Raw genomic sequence first — 18,994 nt, 5'->3', positions numbered from 1 at the left:
CTCTGACACTGAGCTTCCTTTCTGCTTCCCTCTTTCACTTTAAAGGATCCTTGGCATGGATAATCCAGGATAATCTCTTTATTTTGAAGTCACAAGATTTGCATCCTTAATCCATTGCAATGTAAATTACCTATTGCCATGTACCATGGCATATTCACAGATTCTGAAGATTGGGATGTGGACATCTTTTGGGGTCCATTATTCTGCCTACCACCTTTCAGCATTCCTTGGAGAATCAAAGACAGCTGTCCATGACTCTCCACCCCACTAGCATGCAGATCCTAAACTGGCCCAGTGATTGCCACTGTGAGTTACAGTGTGCCATACTGGTTATTGAATCAGCTGAAAAGTTAGAAATGTTTGGCTGTTGCATCAGGAAAGTGGCACGAGGTAAAAAGGACATCAGGATGAAGTGTACGTTTCTTCAGCCAAAGTTTATAAAGAATAATAAAAATACTTCTTTTATAATGCTGACATAAATTTATTATGCTTTCCCCAGTATAGATGGTTTGTTTTTTCTTTTTATATCTGAAACAAATAATTTATTGCAACCCAGAAGTATTTTTTGGCAGCTGTCAGTTATTCATTCAAAAATGATTGGATATGTAATATGAGATTGCCTGAGGGGAATAATAGTGAATGGGACCCAGGGCTGGCTTTCAAGTGACTCACCAGTTCAATAAAAGGATAAAACAAGTAATCATTTAAAATACAGAATAAGAAGAACTTTAGTATGGGTGTCAGGAGGTCTTAAGGGAGTGCAAAAGAGACTCACTAGAAAGAGTCAACATAATCTCTGCTGGGTCACAGTAGTTCCAGATATTCTTCCAAAGAAAGTGAACCAGTCTTTGAGGAAGGGGATGTGGCAGTGAGTATAAAACTTGCAAAAGTGCACAATCATGAAAGAACATGGGTGAAATGCAAGTGCAACAGCATCACTGTAGCTAAATACATGGGGATAAAAGGGGAGCGGGCACAGGAAAGGTTGACGAGGTCCGGCCCACGAACATCCTTGCTTACCTGAGGACCCTGGACTTTTATCATATAAAAAATGGTGATCTAATAAGGGAGATTACCTATTTGTAAAAAAAAATACAACTGGCATTGTAGAAGAAGAATGATAGTAGGGATAAAGAAGACTTCATGCTGCTGATAGAACTAGTATGACTATGACTACTGTCACTAAAGATATGACTTGAATGCTTGCCAGTGGAAAATAATCTTGAAAATTATATCCATTTAATCCTCACAACAACTCTCAAACAGGTGCTATACTTATCCTTATTTGAACAGATGAGAAAACTATAGTTGAGAGAGATTTAGTAACTTTCCCCGGACACACATTCTGTAAAAATGAGCAGCTGGGGTACAGGTTTACACCGCTGTCCCCAGGACCCTCTTACAGCCCCCACAGGCTGACTTACCTTGAAGTCCTCAGGCTGAAGCTACCAGTTCCCTCATTTGCATAGGTCCTTTCCCAAACTTGATGAATTCAAGTAGGGAGCAAGAACCCAGTCAGTCACATGGCAGAGTCACAGACTGCTGCCCCACTATGGGGGCCACCATATCCGCCAGGACCATATCCACCAGACAATATCCACCATATCCACCAGCCACTATATCCGCCAGACAATACTCTGAATAGCCTAGATGAGCATCTCCACCAGTCTTGACTCCAACAAGGAAGATCACAAAGAGATGGTACTATAACCTGTGCTTACTGGGCATTTCGACCCCAGCCACCTATTCTCCTGGCCCTGTGTAAACCTGAATAAGCTGGACCATGACCAGCAAGGTCAAAGGTCCAGAATTCTCATAGGCACCACCTGGGCAAGACACTGTAAAGGAATTACTGTTGTGACATTAACAACAGAAATTAGGAAGCCAAAATAAATTTCTAAACTATCAATTTAAAATCTTTTTAGCCATTCTAGAGAAAAGATTGAGTTATATTTATATCTTCTCGGTAGAAGAATATTATAAAATTGTTGTCTACAGAGGATCAAAGATGCAGCCAAAAATACAGGAAAAATTATGGAAATGGGTCAGGTATTAGTTTTCTTTCTAAATATCTATTTTGCCTTGTAATTTTATATTCCATTTCTTAGTGAGATCTCCCTAAATGTGGGAGCTTCAGGACCCACAAAAATTGGATCCACCCCTGCCTACAGCTATAATTTATGCAGGAAATGATGAAGGTCTGAACAAAGGTGTCCACCAATGGAGGTGGTGAAAAGGAATGGACTTGACAAATATTAGGGTGACAGGTAGAGTGGATGGGACTCATAGGAATGGCAATCTAGAAGAACGAGTGGTTGAGGATTTTCCTGGGATGCTAACTTAAAAAACTAGGTAGGTACTGACTGGTGAAATTCACTGGGAAAGTTACACAGGTGGTAGAACAGGTTAATGTTGGGAGGTGAGATGAATTTCATTTGGAAGATTTTAATCTAATATGCCTGTGAGATATTTAAGTAAAGCTGTAGGAATAGCCAGTAAAGTTATCAGCTGAGTTCAGAAAAGGTTGGATTGGAGATATAAATTTGGAAGTCCTAGGCATATAGGTATATTCAAATCCATGGATAAGGAAATGTATATATAATTTTTAAAAAAGAGAGATGGTTGAAAAAAGCATTATTAAACTGATAGGTCAATGAGCCAGGGCTAAAATCTGAAGTATTCAATAGCCTACATTAGTGGTACCCAACCTTTTTAGCACCAGGGACAGCTTTTGTGGAAGACAATTTTCTCCGTGAATGGGGGGTGGGGGAGGGTAGGGTGGGAGCAGTGTGTAGTTTCTGAATGAAACTATTCTGCCTCAGATCATCAGACATTAGATTCTCATAAGGAATGTGCAACCTACATCCCTCCTATGTGCAGTTCACAATAGGGTTTGTGCTCCTGTGAGAATCTAATGCCACCACTGATCTGACAGGAGGTGGAGCTCAGGCAGTAATACTTGCTTGCCCGCTGCTCACCTCCTGCTGTTCAGCTTGGATCCTAATAGGCCATGGACTGATACCGATCCATGGCCCCAGGGTTGGGGACCCCTGGCCTACATAACAATATAAATGAATTTATGAATCAAAAGTGTTTTTATTTTTTTAATTCTCAAAAGAAAATTATCTATTCATCTATCCTTCTATCCATTGATCTGTTTCTCAAATGATATACATTTTATCATTTGAGTGCAAGTAATCCATCAAATCATTGTAATGATTTTAAAATTACTTGTTACAATACAGAAGTTGCTGATGTGATCTTTTATTTGATGTGGTTATTGCCAGATGAGTACCACTTGCCTCTGAGCTGTGTTTTGACATTAAAAAACATCACCAACAACTTCTCTATTAAATTGATAGTCATTAGGTTATTCCGAGTTTCAATAGTGTCCTTTTAACATCAGTGATATTGTTCATGGTCTTGAATCTTCTTGTGGCAATTGCCGTATTAGTAGCAATTGAATCAATTTTTTTCTACTCATACTATGAGATGAGAATTTTATTGTTTAATATTTCTATTACGAGTTAAGTAATAAATATAGTTTATTATCATGTTACATTTAACCTAATCTTTCAGGCCAGGTGAAAGATGAATGTATCATAGTGATTATGAAAAGAAGATCCGTTGTTGCTTTTCCGGGCTCCATTACTGACTCTGTCAGAGAAGGGTTTTTCTTTTTTTAGTTTTAATTTTTTAATTGACCAAGAATAATTGTACATATTCATGGGGTACATAGTGATGTTTTGATACATATAATGTATAGTGATCAGATCAGTGTAATTAGCATATCCATCATCTCAAACATTATTTGTGTAGGAAATATTTAATATCCTCTGTCGAGCTATCTGAATGTACATAATATATCATTCTTAGCTGTAGTCATCCTACAGTGGTATAGAACACTGGAACTTATTCCCTTTATCTAGCTGTAATTTTGTATCCTTTAACAAATCTCTCCCCCTATCGCTCCCTTCTGAGCATATCTAGTATCCTCTGTTCTACTTTTTACTTCTGTGAGATTAACTAGAAGTTCTAAGTGATGTCTGTGGACCTCAATTTTCTAATGTGTGAAATGCAAATGGTGTTGATAATTATAGAACTCCAGTGAGTTCATTTATGTGTAGAATCATGCCTGGAACAAAGCAGGCACTATATAAACATCGGCGTCTACTTTTATTACTAAAATTAACATTGTCAATGCCTGTGATGAGTGAGGTTTTGGTGGGTTTCAACAAACTTGTCCACTGAAGTGGAGGGGTAATTTGTCAGGATAGCGCAATATAGGATACCTATGAGGGGCCACCCCTGATTCCATAGTGCTCCACTGGCCTTCTCTATCCACTGCAGCCTCCTTTTTGTAGCTCAATGGCCCTGCTTATGCCACAGTGGCCTCTCCTTACTGCCCGCCCTCCTACTTTTCCAGCCTCTCCTCTGTTTTTGCACAGTCTAAAGTCCATGAAATCCATGGATTCTGCAGTTTCTACCAGAGCCCTTGAGAGGGCAGCTATGGAGAAATGCTGGCTGGCAGGGTGAAGCCTACTGATGCCCTTGCTGGTGTCTGACCAGGGGCAAATAAGAACGACACCAGTGTGTGGGAGCCATGGAGGTGTAATGGGCTATAGACAGGGCCTTCCAGGCCTGGGTATGTGGTATAGCAGGAACAAGGGGAGCTTTCTGGATCCCTGCTGGGTGGGTTAGTGGGAGGAAAGACTGGCAAAAGCAATACCAATGATGTGGGGCTTCTGAGATCTGACAGGCCTGAGCACCAATCAACTATTATAGGTCCTGGTGTTTTCCAAAGAGAGGTGAGTCTCAGGAATGTCAGAGGTTAAGATGCGCACTCATTGCAGACTTTGAGTGTTGACAATGAAATTTGGATAAAACTAATTTGGGTTTGAAGGATGATGTGTGGGGTGGAGGGAGAAGCACAGAGAAGAATATGAATACAAATTTAATGGAGACTTCAAGAAAGGCATGCCTTTGGACAGTGGCCATGGATTCTGGTGATGTGTCTCATGATGACATTATATTACTTTAATTCTCAAAATGCTATGAAGTTGTACAACTGTAGAATTCTCTTCGTGGTCTAATAACATTTGCTCAGATTTAGAGATTGTAGGAGGTTATTCTGACATATATGTCTATGTCCAGATAATTTTGTGAGGCAATTAGTTTAGGGAGAGTCTAATGCTACATACATAACCTGAACATACAATGACAAGTTATTTTGAAACTGAAGATGACTACTAGCTTTCTAACAGATAGACACCAACCATTTGTCAACTGTTTTTACAGAACAGAATAAGATCTTCTGCGCAATGGATTTTTATTGTCCTGCTATACCACACACCCAGGCCTGGCATATTAATGTCTACATGCCAGAACTGCTCTAAATTATTTGATGTATTAATTTATTTAATTTTCAATACATATTTCAACTTCACAGTTGAGAAAACTGAGGCTCAGGGATCATAAATGACTTGCCCGAGGTCACACAGCAAGTGAGCAGCAGATCCAAGAGTTGTACTCAGGTCTGGCACCAGAGCCCTCATGCTGAAACATGTCAGTACGCTGCCCTCAACTGCGAAGCTGAGAAGGCATTGGGAGACGCACCATGGGGTGGTCTTCGACCTTTTCACAAAATGTTGAAAGAAACTTTTGTGAGACTGTAAAGTCCCATCATTTTTGAGTTGAGTGGCAAAAAAAGATGTAGAAGCACTACATGCTACTTGAAGGTGGAAGATCTTAAAAATGCAGCTACAGTAGAAAAAATATACACACTAGGCAATCTTTTTTTTTTTTTGAGCAGAGTCTCACTCTGTCACTCAGGCTGGAGTGCAGTGGTATGATCTCAGCTCACTGCAACCTCTGCATCCCAAGTTCAAACGATTCTTGTGCCTCAGCCTCTTGAGTAGCTGGGACTATAGGTACGTGCCACTACACCTGGCTGATTTTTTGTATTTTTTGTAGAGACAGGGTTTCACCACGTTGGCCAGGCTGGTCTCGAACTCCTGACCTTGTGATCCGCCCGCCTCGGCCTCAAAGTGCTGGGATTACAGGCGTGAGCCACTACGCCTGGCCAACACTGGGCAGTCTTTCAGCTCAAACATGGTTTCTAATTTTTCAACCAATATATTATCAAGTCCTTGGTAATTTAAGGATTATTATTACCAATACTATTTTAAACAGAAATGTTTTTCTGAGATCAACTGACTTCAAGGGATGAATGTTTGGATACAAATGTGGAGTAAAAGAGAGAGAGCTTTTTGGACCTGCTAGTGACTCTGCCACCAGTTGCGATTTGTTGGAAAGATTTAATATTCTATTATACATTTTTAACATATTATTTTATATGTATTTTTAATACTTAATTTTTTTTAAAAAACTTAGCATCAACATTTTACAATTAGTGTTCTCTAGTTAGTTTCATGAGCTTCAGAGTTTATGAAGTCACTTACATTCACAGAATATAATCTAATCAAACTCCCTGGAAATGGAGAATGGGCAGATATTGCTTTCAGAGTTTTCAAGCCAAAACACCTGGGAATTATTTATTTATTTTTTCATTTTTTTCTCTTCCAGAATGTAAAATTAATTTTCTAATTTGAGGGGTTTGTGTTATTCTTTCTCCTTCCCTCTCTTACTTGCTTCCTTGCCTCTTTCTTGTACTTTCTTCTTCTCTTGTTCCTTGGTGAGCTAATAGTTTTAAGTATAAGCATTATCCAAATCATTCATCTGTAAATTCCCTTTTTTATGAGATGAGTCAGTGAAGAATTTAGGACTTGTTTTCTGTTTCCCTGCTCCCATTCGCCTTCTCTTATTATGAATTTCCTTAATTCGACTTCTTTCCTCATGTAAAGTTTTAGCTTTTCAAAAAGTCACTTGCAGATTTACTTTCTCTAAAGGCCTTTTCAAATTTATTCACCAAATCATCTTTTCCTCCTTTGAATATGTCATATCATATTTTACTTACCTTCATTCTTCCCTTATCCAATTGTGTAATATGGTCATCTGTTTACTTAATTCTTCTAAAAGATTCAAAGGCGTTTAGAGAAGAAATTGTTTCCTTAAACATCTTTTAATTGCTGCAGCCCCTTTGCATAATATGTTTAACCTAGTCAATGCCCAAGAGATATTTGTTGAAGTCTGCTACACAAAATAAAATAAGAAATTGGTTTCATCCAGAAAATTCAACTTGAGTTCCCACAGTTACATCATTCAGGTTGTTGGCTTACTTGGAATCTAAAATTGCTGGAATAATATGCACAGCAGCAACTTGGGGCCCAAAGCACCACAGATTGGAATAATTTGGTTCTTAATTGCCTATAATTCAGTCCCTAATTACTCCCTGACAAAAGGTAAGGTGTCTGGCCTCATATCCCTAGTGGATATATTCAGTGGGGTAGATGGATTGTTGAGCTGCTGGAGGAGTTCATTTAAGAGACAAAATCTGTCCAAAATGGCAGTAAGAAATGACACTGAACTGAGTGGTTAACATTTTTATTTCAAAAAGCAGGATATTGTATATATCATTTCTGAGAAAATAATTAAGGTACTATAATTAAATGAGTTCCATGTTTTTAAACACAATAAGGTTATACAGAGTCTCTCAAATGTGAGTTTACTCAAACTTTATTTAAATACAGCAGAATTTAATTGGGAGTTTTAAGTGGTGATTTCTGCCTCTCACAAAATAAAAGCTCTTTTACAGGGTTTTATTTATTTTCTTAACGTTTACAGCTTTAATATATGTTACAAGGGTTTAATCTTTTAATAGAGATATTATTCAGTTATTTGAATAATAACGGAGAATATGATTCAATATTAATTATTCGGTATTGAATAATCCTTTGGGGGTTATATGTGCCATGAAAAGTACATTTTCCTTTTTTTTTTTTTTTTTTTGAGACAGAGTCTGGCTCTGTCACCCAGGCTGGAGTACAGTGGTGTAATCTCGGCTCACTGCAACCGCAGCCTCCCGGTTTCAAGCGATTCTTCTGCCTCAGCCTCCCGAGTAGCTGGGATTACAGGCATGCGCCACCATGCCTGGCTAATTTTTGTATTTTTAGTAGAGACGGGGTTTCACCATATTGGCCAGGCTGGTCTCGAACTCCTGACCTTGTGATCTGCCTGCCTCGGTCTCCCAAAGTGCTGGGATTACAGGCGTGAGCCATTGCGCCTGGCCACATTTTCCTTTTTATAACCAATGAACAACAAACTAACATTGACACAAAAAGGAAAAGAATGATCTCAAAATCTTGTCTCATTCAAGGAGAATACAGTTGTGAGATTCAAGGAGAATACAGTGTGAGATTCAAAACATATTCTTCCCTGAAAAATTGCAACTACTTCCCATACATCTAAAAAACGAAAACAAAATAAAATGTGGAGACACGTATGTGATTCATTAGCCCTCAGTGGATTTAAATTTCCATCTGCAGTAGACTACGCTAAACATCTGAGCCTTTTGTTTTATTCTGGCTATGATCACATGAACCTGTTTTAAATAAAATAAAAACTGTTTTAAAATGTTAATTTTTAAACTTCCTACAAGATATCTCCTTCCACCACAATAAATTGACCAGCATTTTCACATGAAATACATGGTGTACACATGGAAGTGGAAAAAATAAATTTATGTCTTTTAAACTTTCTGTTTCTATGTAGATACCTCCCTTCCTATTTCTTAGAAGTGTGGATATCAAGGTTTACTCCGAAATCTCTCTCTGGAATCTCATCAACTCAGTGCCTAGCAATGTTTAGCAGAGTGCGTGTCTGTTTTCCCTCTTTGTTTCTGACTGCTGTTAAGTCCAGCATTAATTTACATTTAAGAGTTTCATCCACTTAAAACTTTGTTTCCTATATTAAAAGAGGGCGACTCAATAGCTGAAAATTTATCTGCACACATAGAAGTTTCCATCTTGTAAAGCTAACATTCATCATTCAATATTTTAATATACTATAGAATTTTCCTTAAACTATATATTTTTCATATGAAGCTGTCATAAAACTGATGAGAATATCTTCTCTGATTTCAAACCCATCAAGTTACGTTTTTAAAAACTACTTTCCAAACCCCAGGGGCAGTATACTTGAAGGGGCAAGTACATCAGTGTATTTAGAAAATGAGTTGAGAAAAGTCAAATTGGATTCATATTTGAACATTTATTATTGGTACCAAAGAATCCATCTGACTGAAAATGTAACCACTATTAGCACTAATTGTAGTTATACAGCTACATTGAAGTGAAGCTGCGTCCCATTATTTCAATTATTGAAATCTTACAAGCAGGTTGTTTAATTTGTCTCATCCCACTGTCTATCCAACAGCTTTCTACTGCACAGATTGTTAAGAATGATTCACAAACTGTTGCTGCCTTCAAACTATATACTATAAAAGGTAGCCAAGACGTAATTGCATGTTGTAGCGAACATAAAATAATTTGTGGCTTCAAAATACGTTTTTGACACAAAGCCTGCCTGCCCATTGTAGAAAATTTTGTCAATTCATGTGAAAATATTTATTACCTGTAACCATAGATACAAAAAAATCAATGTGTGTGTTATGTAACATTATGTCAGTAATGTACTTGTTACTGTTTTGAGATTTCTTTTGGTCTAGATTACTGTTCTGCCAAACAACTTTTTTATTTTTTATTATACCAGGGCAAGCGATTGCTGTACTAAATTTGCAATTGTAATCATAATTTTCCTGGGAATGCTAAATTATGTCTTAATTTCATTCAAAAGCTTTTATTTTTAAAGTAATTAAGCTTATTGTTGATTGATATTTACGGTCCAGTGTTCCAGGAACACTAAAAGAATACACTTTGTACGTAATCTTCCATTATAGCATATTGCTTGAGAGCAGCTATTTGATATAACGGCATTCAGTTGAGTTTTCAAACCAAAGAACTAAAATTATAGCAATTTCACTTGAAATCCATAAATCCATGCACAGGACTGTGTTCAACAGAATCACTAAATGCTATTTGTTATTCAAAGATGAATGAATCAATAACAAAATAGAACTGATAAATCATTAGCACTTTAATGCAGAGTGGAGAGAAACTAATAAATCATGCAGTTCAAGCACTCGTTTTCCTTATGGCATGTTTGAAAACATAAAACATGCAATGATGAGATGCAGGTCAATATGAATGAACAATATTACAAGGCTGCTCAGAAGCATTTCATTTTACATCATAGGCTTAATGAAACACTAAAAGAAAAGTACTGTTCCATGATTTCTTTAAACAATCAGAGACTCCAACTATGCCATGAACACCTTCAACAGTGATCTAGGCTGTTGTTTCCAAATAAACATTTGAAATGTCATAAAGATGGGAGTGGAGTAGGTGAGGAGGAGGGAGCTAATTGCATGCATGATTCACTTCCAAGAGCTCAGTATTATTACAGGTGCCCATTTATACTAGAAAGAAACTGATAGAATAATTTACTTCCTTCAAGTGTACTTAACTGATCCATGAAAAATTACACCTATATTTATAAATGACTAAAAAAACCAAGAAATCATCTATTGAGCTTTGATTGTGTTGTCTGGCTTATTGTCTGTGAAAGGTGAGAATTTTAATCATAATTAATGGGTAACTCACTCTCCAGCATTTTAGTTATCACAAAATTAATCACAGGAACCATAAATTTGCTCCACAATGCTTAATTAATTATGCATTAACCCATTTCTCTCAAGCATCTTTTTCTGAATCTTTGGTGGGAAACACATTGATTAGGCACATAGTTTAAAACATCTATTTCGTTATTGGTGTGGTTATGAATTCTCTCCTAGATTCTCATGCAGAAAGGAACAAGGCTTGCCATATTACCACACTTGACTGTCAAGTAACGTGTTTTCACTTATTTATTTCTGGAATTAAACAGAAAACTAAACCAAATAAAAACCGTGTTCTATTTTTCAGCAAGGGAAAACCTTATACCTGATATTTTTGTTTCCGCTCAGAAGAGTTAAGATGTTGATGAAAAACTATGTATATATAGCAAGGTATTGTAGTCAACTATTTAATAAAATCTTTGAATTAAAAGTTTCTCCTCAAGTCATAGGTCATTGATACACTGATTCTAAAAGGGAAACGTATAGCAATCTGCAATTATGATCATTGTAGCGTTACTGATTAGTGCTTCGTAATAATTGGAATCACACTGAGAATTACGTTTCCCATGGTATTTCCTCTTTCATGTTACACAGGTTTTTCTCACAGGTTAGTAAATGGAAATTGAGGAAGAGATGGGTGGGAGATTTAAAAATCTATGGGAATGCATGCAACAAAAATATGCAGTATCACTTCGGGTAAACTTCTGCTTTCTTCATGCAAAGATGCCTATAAAAACTGAGACAATAACTTTTCTAATAGCTGAATTTTACATTAGCTTAGTAACAAAAACTGTTAAACCACTTCCATGATTTTGCATGAGCAGGAGACTTGAAATGGTTCAAAGAAAGATTTCCAGCATATGTGTTCCATGGCCCAATTATGCTAATTCAATTTCTAAGAATGAAACAATACAGGATTATTCCTTGCTTCGGTTTCTTGTCCTTTTGACCAGGGAGCAGAATAAACCGGTTTTTGGAGGAGGGCCCATCAGCATTGGGGCTTGGTTCTTGTGTGTAATTTTTATCTAGAAAAAAAGAGAGAGAAAGAGAGAGAGAGTAGAGTAATCTCCAGATACAATACCAATTTGTGAAACTCTCTGTTAAGGTTAATAATATTTCATGAGTGACTGAAACACCACAAGTGTAAAATGTAATTTCAGAGTTTCTATTATTTCAAAAATGTTTTTAAGGGAGATAGGGATATGTACTTAAATAATATCCCAATACTCAGGATAATAATTTTAAAAATTATCTGAAGTCGTATTTTAAATAGTATGTTACCTCTAACCTCACTTGTAGTAATATTCCAGAACTGCTTGCTTAGGTTACATGATTATTCAGTATTATTTCTTGACCATTAGTTACGTATTATTTATTGAAGTCAGGAAAGAATGCACCACTGTAGTTTCCAGAGTCCTAGTTATAGCCCAATATCAAGATGTACTTGGTATCAAGGCAAGCCTTATTTATCTTGCTAATCAGATTGTTTCTCTCTTTCAACATGAACTGCAGGCTTAATTTCAAAACAGTCATTAGAAATGAAAGTTAAAAGTTAACATGCATAAAAGGTCAGAAATGATGAACTAGCTTTCTAATTTGTTAATTAATTGGTAATATAATAGAATCAAATATTGAAAAGCCTGCTTAAAACACTTTGAGAGACTGTTCTAAAGCTACTCGTTTTGATTTCTTTGATATAAAACTACGAATCACCTTAAATGAGACAACCTTAAAGTAGATTATGTCTGCAATTTTCTCTAATTCAACTCTAAATTAGAGAAGACATTTTATGAATATATGCTATGCTCAAAGCTAATTGAAAGCAATTATCAAAGTGGCATTTTGTCTGTGACTTTAAGATACATTGTAAGATAATAAATGATTCTCATTATGTAATAAAAAGGTCACATCTTGCCTTTGGGCTAGTGACGCTAAGAGTTTTTCAAAAGCAATCTGAGACATTTTCTTTAGCGAACTGCGACTAATACAAGAACCATCGCTTATTAAATATCAGTTGTCACCTGCACAGCATTCGCATCAGAGATGAGTATTTCTTTCAAAAAGAAACACCACCTCATTAAAAGCTGCAAAAAATATATCTCTTAAAGTGCATACCTGACATTTTCAAGTTAAAATGAATATCCTTCACTTGTCATTCACTAATAGCAATGAAACAAAAAATGTATATCACGTGGACAGGATCATTAAAATCTGCAATGGGGCTTTTGGGAAATGGAAATTTACTTCACAGTCTAGAAAGACAGAAGTATGTGAAAAACCTTGAAAGAATGAACAACTTTATTTAAGTCTGCTGGAATCAGGCTATTCTGGAGGGATTCAGTGTTCTCTTTCCTGCAAAAATAAATTGCACCTGTAAAAGGCCACTAAGGCTAACCCAGCCTCAAACTCTATGGATATCTGACTTCATCTTATTTTTGTTATCTTGTGAACTAGGGAATTGATAGTTAGATAGTTAAGACACCAGAATGCACTTAACTATGTAGACTGAAAATGATCTATACCAGATTTTCTCTCAGTAAGTCAGCATTAGATTATACTGTACCTTATGTCATTGAGTTTTAAACTCCTCCGAAATTCTAGCTGTAGACAGGATCTAATACTGCATCATTCATCATTTATTCATTTCACAAAATTTGTTCAGCCCCATACTATGCTTCAGACACTGTATCAGGAACTTTGAATAAATAGACAATATACAAGCTCTGCCCCCACGAAATTATAGTCTAGCAGGAAAGATAAATTGAACAAGCACATTGAATAGTGTTACAGAAGCTGAAATGGGAGGCTAAGCAGAAAGACACTATTTTTTAACATTGAAAATGAAAATGAATCATTTTATGCACAAATGTCATTTTTAAATGAGTACTGGAAAAGCAGTTATCACATATTACTTACATGATGACCTTAGATTCAAATAGAACATTAAGAGCTAAAGTAAGAAGGTTGAGATTTCTGGTTCATGATTTCTGGACTAAATGCTTTACAGAGTATAATAATATTAGGGCATTTTGGGAAATTAGATCATTATTTCCAAATAGTTGTTAAGACTATGAAAGAAATATATCTTCCTAGCCATTTATATATATATATATATATATGTTAGTATCAATTTATGACAAAGCATAGCCAAAATGTCACATAATTATTATCTATAAGACTTAGCTTCTTCTCTGTGTTTTTTTTTTGGGGGGGGGTCATATAAATTTTGTTTGATTATGACTATTCTTATATTAAAAACTTTTTTTTTAAAAAAAGAAATTACATGATTTTATGCCTTTGAAAAAATAGCACAGTATCTCATTCAGTGCTCTTGGCACAATGGGACCTTTAATCTATGTGACTAATTAAAACACAAGTTCTAGTTTTCAGTCACTAATCAGAACAACGGCCAGTACTATTTTAAAAATTAGATGTAACCTGTCTTCTTGTTTAATCATTTCTATAGTCAAAGTACACAACTGTTTCTTTAACTTTATTTCTGCAAAAAATGAAATCCACATCCTTTTTGTCTGTTGTTTGTGGAAACGAGAACCAATTGGTTGTATTTTCTTCTTTGTTAGGGGAGACCACATGGAGGAAACTAGCATTCAATAAATGCCTATTATGAATCCTGACTCTTCACTTGCCTTATTTCATTGGATATTTACATGTCTTGGTATATCTGGGCAGAAGCAAAATTCTATGACAATAATTCCAAGCCACATGGATTGTCGGTGTCACAGTTACAGAAATTCCAGGTGTAGGCTCTAGGAAGCTGCAGACACTCAAGTGAACCCTCAGACTCAGGTTGCTCATGTGGGAAAATCCTGGTTATGGGGGGGTTAACAGGGCCTGTAATTATGACTCTGATGCCTGTTTTGTATACATTGAACATTCCTTTTTTTATTATTCTTAATTTTCTATCCACTAGAGAAATAACAATGAGTAAAATTTTATCCTCAAAGACTTTAGAATATATTAAGTTTCAGCAATCTGAGGACATGAACCAAATGGCCTTTGAGTGCCTCCTTAATCTATTAAGAGTCAGGTAATTACTTCTCAGTTATTCCTTGATACATCAAATATTTTGGGGGCACTGGCTGTGAACAAGGCATTTTGCAACACGATTTTGGTTGTTTAGTTTCTAAGAGACTCTGACATTATTATTTGAAAGAGGATACTGGGCACTCATAAACAGTGGTGATGGGGCTCCTAGAAACTGGAATGGTTCCATGAAGGTAGAAGAGCATTGCTTACAACATGGAAGGCAAATTCTATCAGATACAGAATGGTGTCCTCCTATAAAACTCTTCCTTCTCCTTATCATGTACCCTTCTAGAAAAGCAACAGTGGCAGAGAAACGTTCTTCCGCTGCCCATGACTATTTCTACTTCTGTCTTCCTGTTTTAAATTAAGACTGGCCACTTCCAAAACTATAAATGTGAAAAATGTGGGTTCAGTTTCACTTTTATAATTATTCAATATGAAATAAGGATGCACATATAGAAACCAGTAACAGAATCAAAGATTACAAAGCATAGTCTTCATCTTCTTATTTCTATTACATTTGTAAGGCTGCATAGTTTGATAGTTGTGATAGTTCCACCTCACAGTTGTAATGTTAAGAATAACAGCCCAAATAAAAATAATATTGATCTGGCTCTTACTGTGTGCTAAGCTTTTTGCTAAGTGTTTTACACATGTTATTCAGTTGCCACCTATTTCACCCACCTCTTTGAGTTGCCCTCAAAGTCCACTCCCATAAAAAATATTATTAGAGAAGAGTGCAAAACTGAAGTAGAATTTCATAAAAGGGATAGAAGAGGGTATTTATAGCTCACAGCACATAGCAAATAATGTTTATTCCCCAGATATTTGTGTTCTCTTCAAAGACTTTCTTCAGCCCAACTAAAATCAGAGGGAAGAGAGATGGGTCTTCCCTGAGTAGTTTTCCAGACAGTATTTGGTTCAGCTCATTGGTGATTTCTTTCTTGCTTCCCTGTCTTCCAGCATCAAATATTTCCAAACCCTTTATTATGAAAAGTAGCATTTCTCTTTCTTTTGTTATCTGAACAACTGCTCAACATCCTTTCCATAAGCATTTATTGAAGCATTCTGATAAGTTTAGAACAGAGGTGGATCTATTTTCTTTCAGGAATTCTTGTACCTGCTATTGAAATTATTTTAAAAATAATTTTACTTTTATAATATCTAATTTTGGCCTCCTAACAACTCTGGGAGGTAGCTATCAACATCCTTATTTTACACTGAAGGACAAAGAGACTTAAAAGGGTTCTGCTACCTGCATAACATCACTCAAGTGGGTAAATGCAAGAGCTGGGTTTGATAGTTGACTCTCAAATCTCCTAGGCCCTCCTTGGTAATTCCCACCTCTGCACCTTTGTGCTAGTTATTGCCCTAGAGAGCATTCCCTCTCTTTTTTTGCCAATCAAATTTCTATCCCTGTCCTGCCTAGCTTAAATCACACATTATTGTAAAATTTCAAAGTGAAGGGATAAAAAGAAGATTCTAAATGTCCTCAGAGAGAAAAAAAAATAGGTCACTTACAGAAAAATAAAAATCAGCATGGCATCAGGCTTTTCAAAAACATTAGTGCTAGAAGACAATGAAGAAACACCTTCAAACCCCAGAGGAAAAGTTAATTTTATCTGAGAACTCTATACTTAGTCAATGTATTGATTAACTGCAAGGGTAGAATGAAGACATTTTCAGTCACAAAAGTATCTAGAGAATTTGCCTCTTACATACCCTTTATAACATATTTGGGGTGTTCTCTAGCAAAGTAAATGAGTGAGCTAAGAAGACGAGTCAAAAAACAAAGGATTCAACTCAGATTCAGGATGACAGATTTGCAAGACAGCTAGACAGAAACCTAAAGGGGGAAGGGCTTCTGGCATATAAACAAAAGGAGTGTGGATGATAGATAAATTGATATGGTAGAGTTTTGTCTTTTTTTTTTTTTTTTTTTTTTAAGAAAAATGAGAACTATTATAAGGATCACTTTGCAGAGAGAAGAAAGAAATTCTAAAGCTTTACAGGAAAGAAAATGTGATTGTGGGTCAGTACTTGGTTCTGCAGTTGACAATATTTTTATAGTCTCAATGATTATATATTTTTTATTGATTTAAATAAAATTATTATATACTTCTCAGAAGCAGAACAGCTTAGTGGCTGCCTGGGCCCACCATTTCCTATCTAGGGACTTTGAGCAAGTTACTACGATTCATTTCTCTCATCAATACTGTAGAGCTTTTCATATAGTGTCTCATTGGTTTCTTGTAAGGACTAAATGAATCAATGTACACGAAATGCTTAGACTGTTACCTGGTACAAAAATAAGCACTCAGTAAATGTTAACTATTAGTAATAGAGGTAAATACAGTAATGCAAGAGTGTTAGAAACCACCTTTCTATAGCACTAAGTAGAGTATACCTAAAACTAATCCATAAAAAAAAACAACAAAGCATATTTCCAGATATGGAGTAAATAATCAGAAGAAATTGGTAGCATCTGATGAGAAGATCTGTTGACACAGAAAAAAGGACACGGGATGGCTATTTTTCTTGCAAGTCTATACATTCTGCTTTTTTTTGTTACATGTGCATATACTGTTTTGGTACCAACTTCTAAATACTTTTCAAAAATCCCTCTGCAGGTGATTCTCCTGCACTCTAGTGTTTTAGTTCTCCAAATGTGGTCCACAGGCTAGGAACACTGACATCATTGTTAGAAATGCAGACTCCCCGGTCCCATCACCAGATCTTCTGATTCAGATTCTGCTTTCTAACAAGAATGCCAAGTGATTCCTCTGTGCTTTTAAATTTCAGAAGCCCTAGCCTATTTGTCATTTTACTTCTCTTCTTAAGTGGCAAGACCAATAAGAATCTGTTGACTGACTGACCAACTGAATAAATGAATGAATGAAAGTCCCCTTTTCTACACCCCCAAAACACATGAAAACAAATGTCCTAACTTACTCAACTTTAATTACCTTTATTGTTAATGTACTAGGTACCAGCCTACTTTATTTTAGTGTGGAGGACTGCAAGTTAAATATATATATATATATATATATATATATTTTAAACCTAACTGAGGTGCTTGTAGTATAATGATGATAGAAGATATGTGATGGTAGATTGTAATATGCTTTGAGCTAGGGATATTCTCAGGGTACAATAAGATTAAGAAAATATGCCATTTAGATCATGGCGGAAGGACAGTGGCAGAATTAAAACTGAGTTTTAGTCACATCACTCTGACAGCAGAGATTAGGGGCTGGTGCCATACCAGAGGCATGGAGATCAAATGGAAGGTTAATGTAGTAATCCAGAAAAGAAGTGAAATAGACTTTAGTCAGGGCAGTGCCAATGGGAACAGAGTGGAGGTAGATTTAAGAGATATTGAGGAGGCAGAAGTACAGGATATGATAGGTAAGTGGATGTGTGCGGCACTGGAAAAAGAGGAAGATTTTACTGCAATTTCCATGCTTTTGCTCTTCGTAATGTGTGTAGTGATGCTTTTTATAGAAAGAGAAGCATTTTTGGTAGGGGTAAAAACCAGGAAGTTGGTGAACCCACTGTTGAGGGTGACATTCTGAAGGAGATGCTCAGTATCTTTTGGGTCCGTGGATGTGGTGTTCAGAAGGGAGAACAGGTCTTGAGATAGATTTGGGTTTGATCATCTTATAACAATGTCAGCAATTGAGAAGAAATTACTGAAGACCAGTGGGGCAAATATAAAGAGCAGATGTTAGACTTTGTAACTGGGGAATGCTGCCATTTAAGAGTGCAGCAGGAGAATACAAACAGAGAGGTAGGAGAAAAACTGAAAGAAGTGCTATCATATAAACATTTCCAATCAGTCCTCAGAGTGCCTATTAATTAGGCAGTCTTCCATTAATTAGGGTGAAACCTTCAAACTAGATGAAATAAGGTGAGGCATGCCTCGGTTTGGTACAATGGTCTATATGTCCATCATATAAGCTGTTAAATTATTTAACTTAATTCTAAATATAGAATTATTATATTAGAGAGTGATCTATTGAATGATATTTAAGTAGTCATTCATATTGCTTCAGGGGTTGGCAAACATGTTCTGTAAAGGATTAGATAATAAATGATTTAGGCTTTGTGGTCTCTGAACTACTCAACACTGCCCTTATACAGCAAAGGCAGTTTTGGGCAATATATAAATAAATTAATGTTGCCATGTTCCAATAAACTCTATGTCTAAAAACTATAATTTTAATTCCATATAATTTTCACATTAGGAAATATTACTCCTCTCTGAATTTTTTCAGCCATTTAAAAATATGAAAACTATTCTTAACTCTTTGG

The 18,994-nt window shown here is 36.1% G+C and overlaps 1 protein-coding gene across 13 annotated transcripts in view; it reads right to left on the bottom strand.

Moving 5' to 3' along the window:
- Positions 1 to 7,487: 7,487 nt before the first annotated feature.
- DGKB (diacylglycerol kinase beta) overlaps positions 7,488 to 18,994 on the bottom strand; it is a 799,436-nt gene continuing 787,929 nt past the window's right edge. For all 13 annotated transcript variants that reach the window (XM_055272542.2, XM_055272541.1, XM_055272544.1 and 10 more), the window contains one exon: positions 7,488 to 11,658. In XM_055272542.2, coding sequence (XP_055128517.1) covers positions 11,551 to 11,658 — 108 coding nt within the window. In that variant the 3' untranslated portion in view covers positions 7,488 to 11,550. The remainder of the gene's footprint in view (positions 11,659 to 18,994) is intronic.

This window comes from Symphalangus syndactylus, chromosome 3 (genome assembly GCF_028878055.3).
Source record: "Symphalangus syndactylus isolate Jambi chromosome 3, NHGRI_mSymSyn1-v2.1_pri, whole genome shotgun sequence".
NCBI classification, from domain to species: domain Eukaryota; kingdom Metazoa; phylum Chordata; class Mammalia; order Primates; family Hylobatidae; genus Symphalangus; species Symphalangus syndactylus.
The sequence above is the reverse complement of the archived record's forward strand: the minus strand, read 5'-3'. Positions and strand labels throughout refer to the sequence as shown.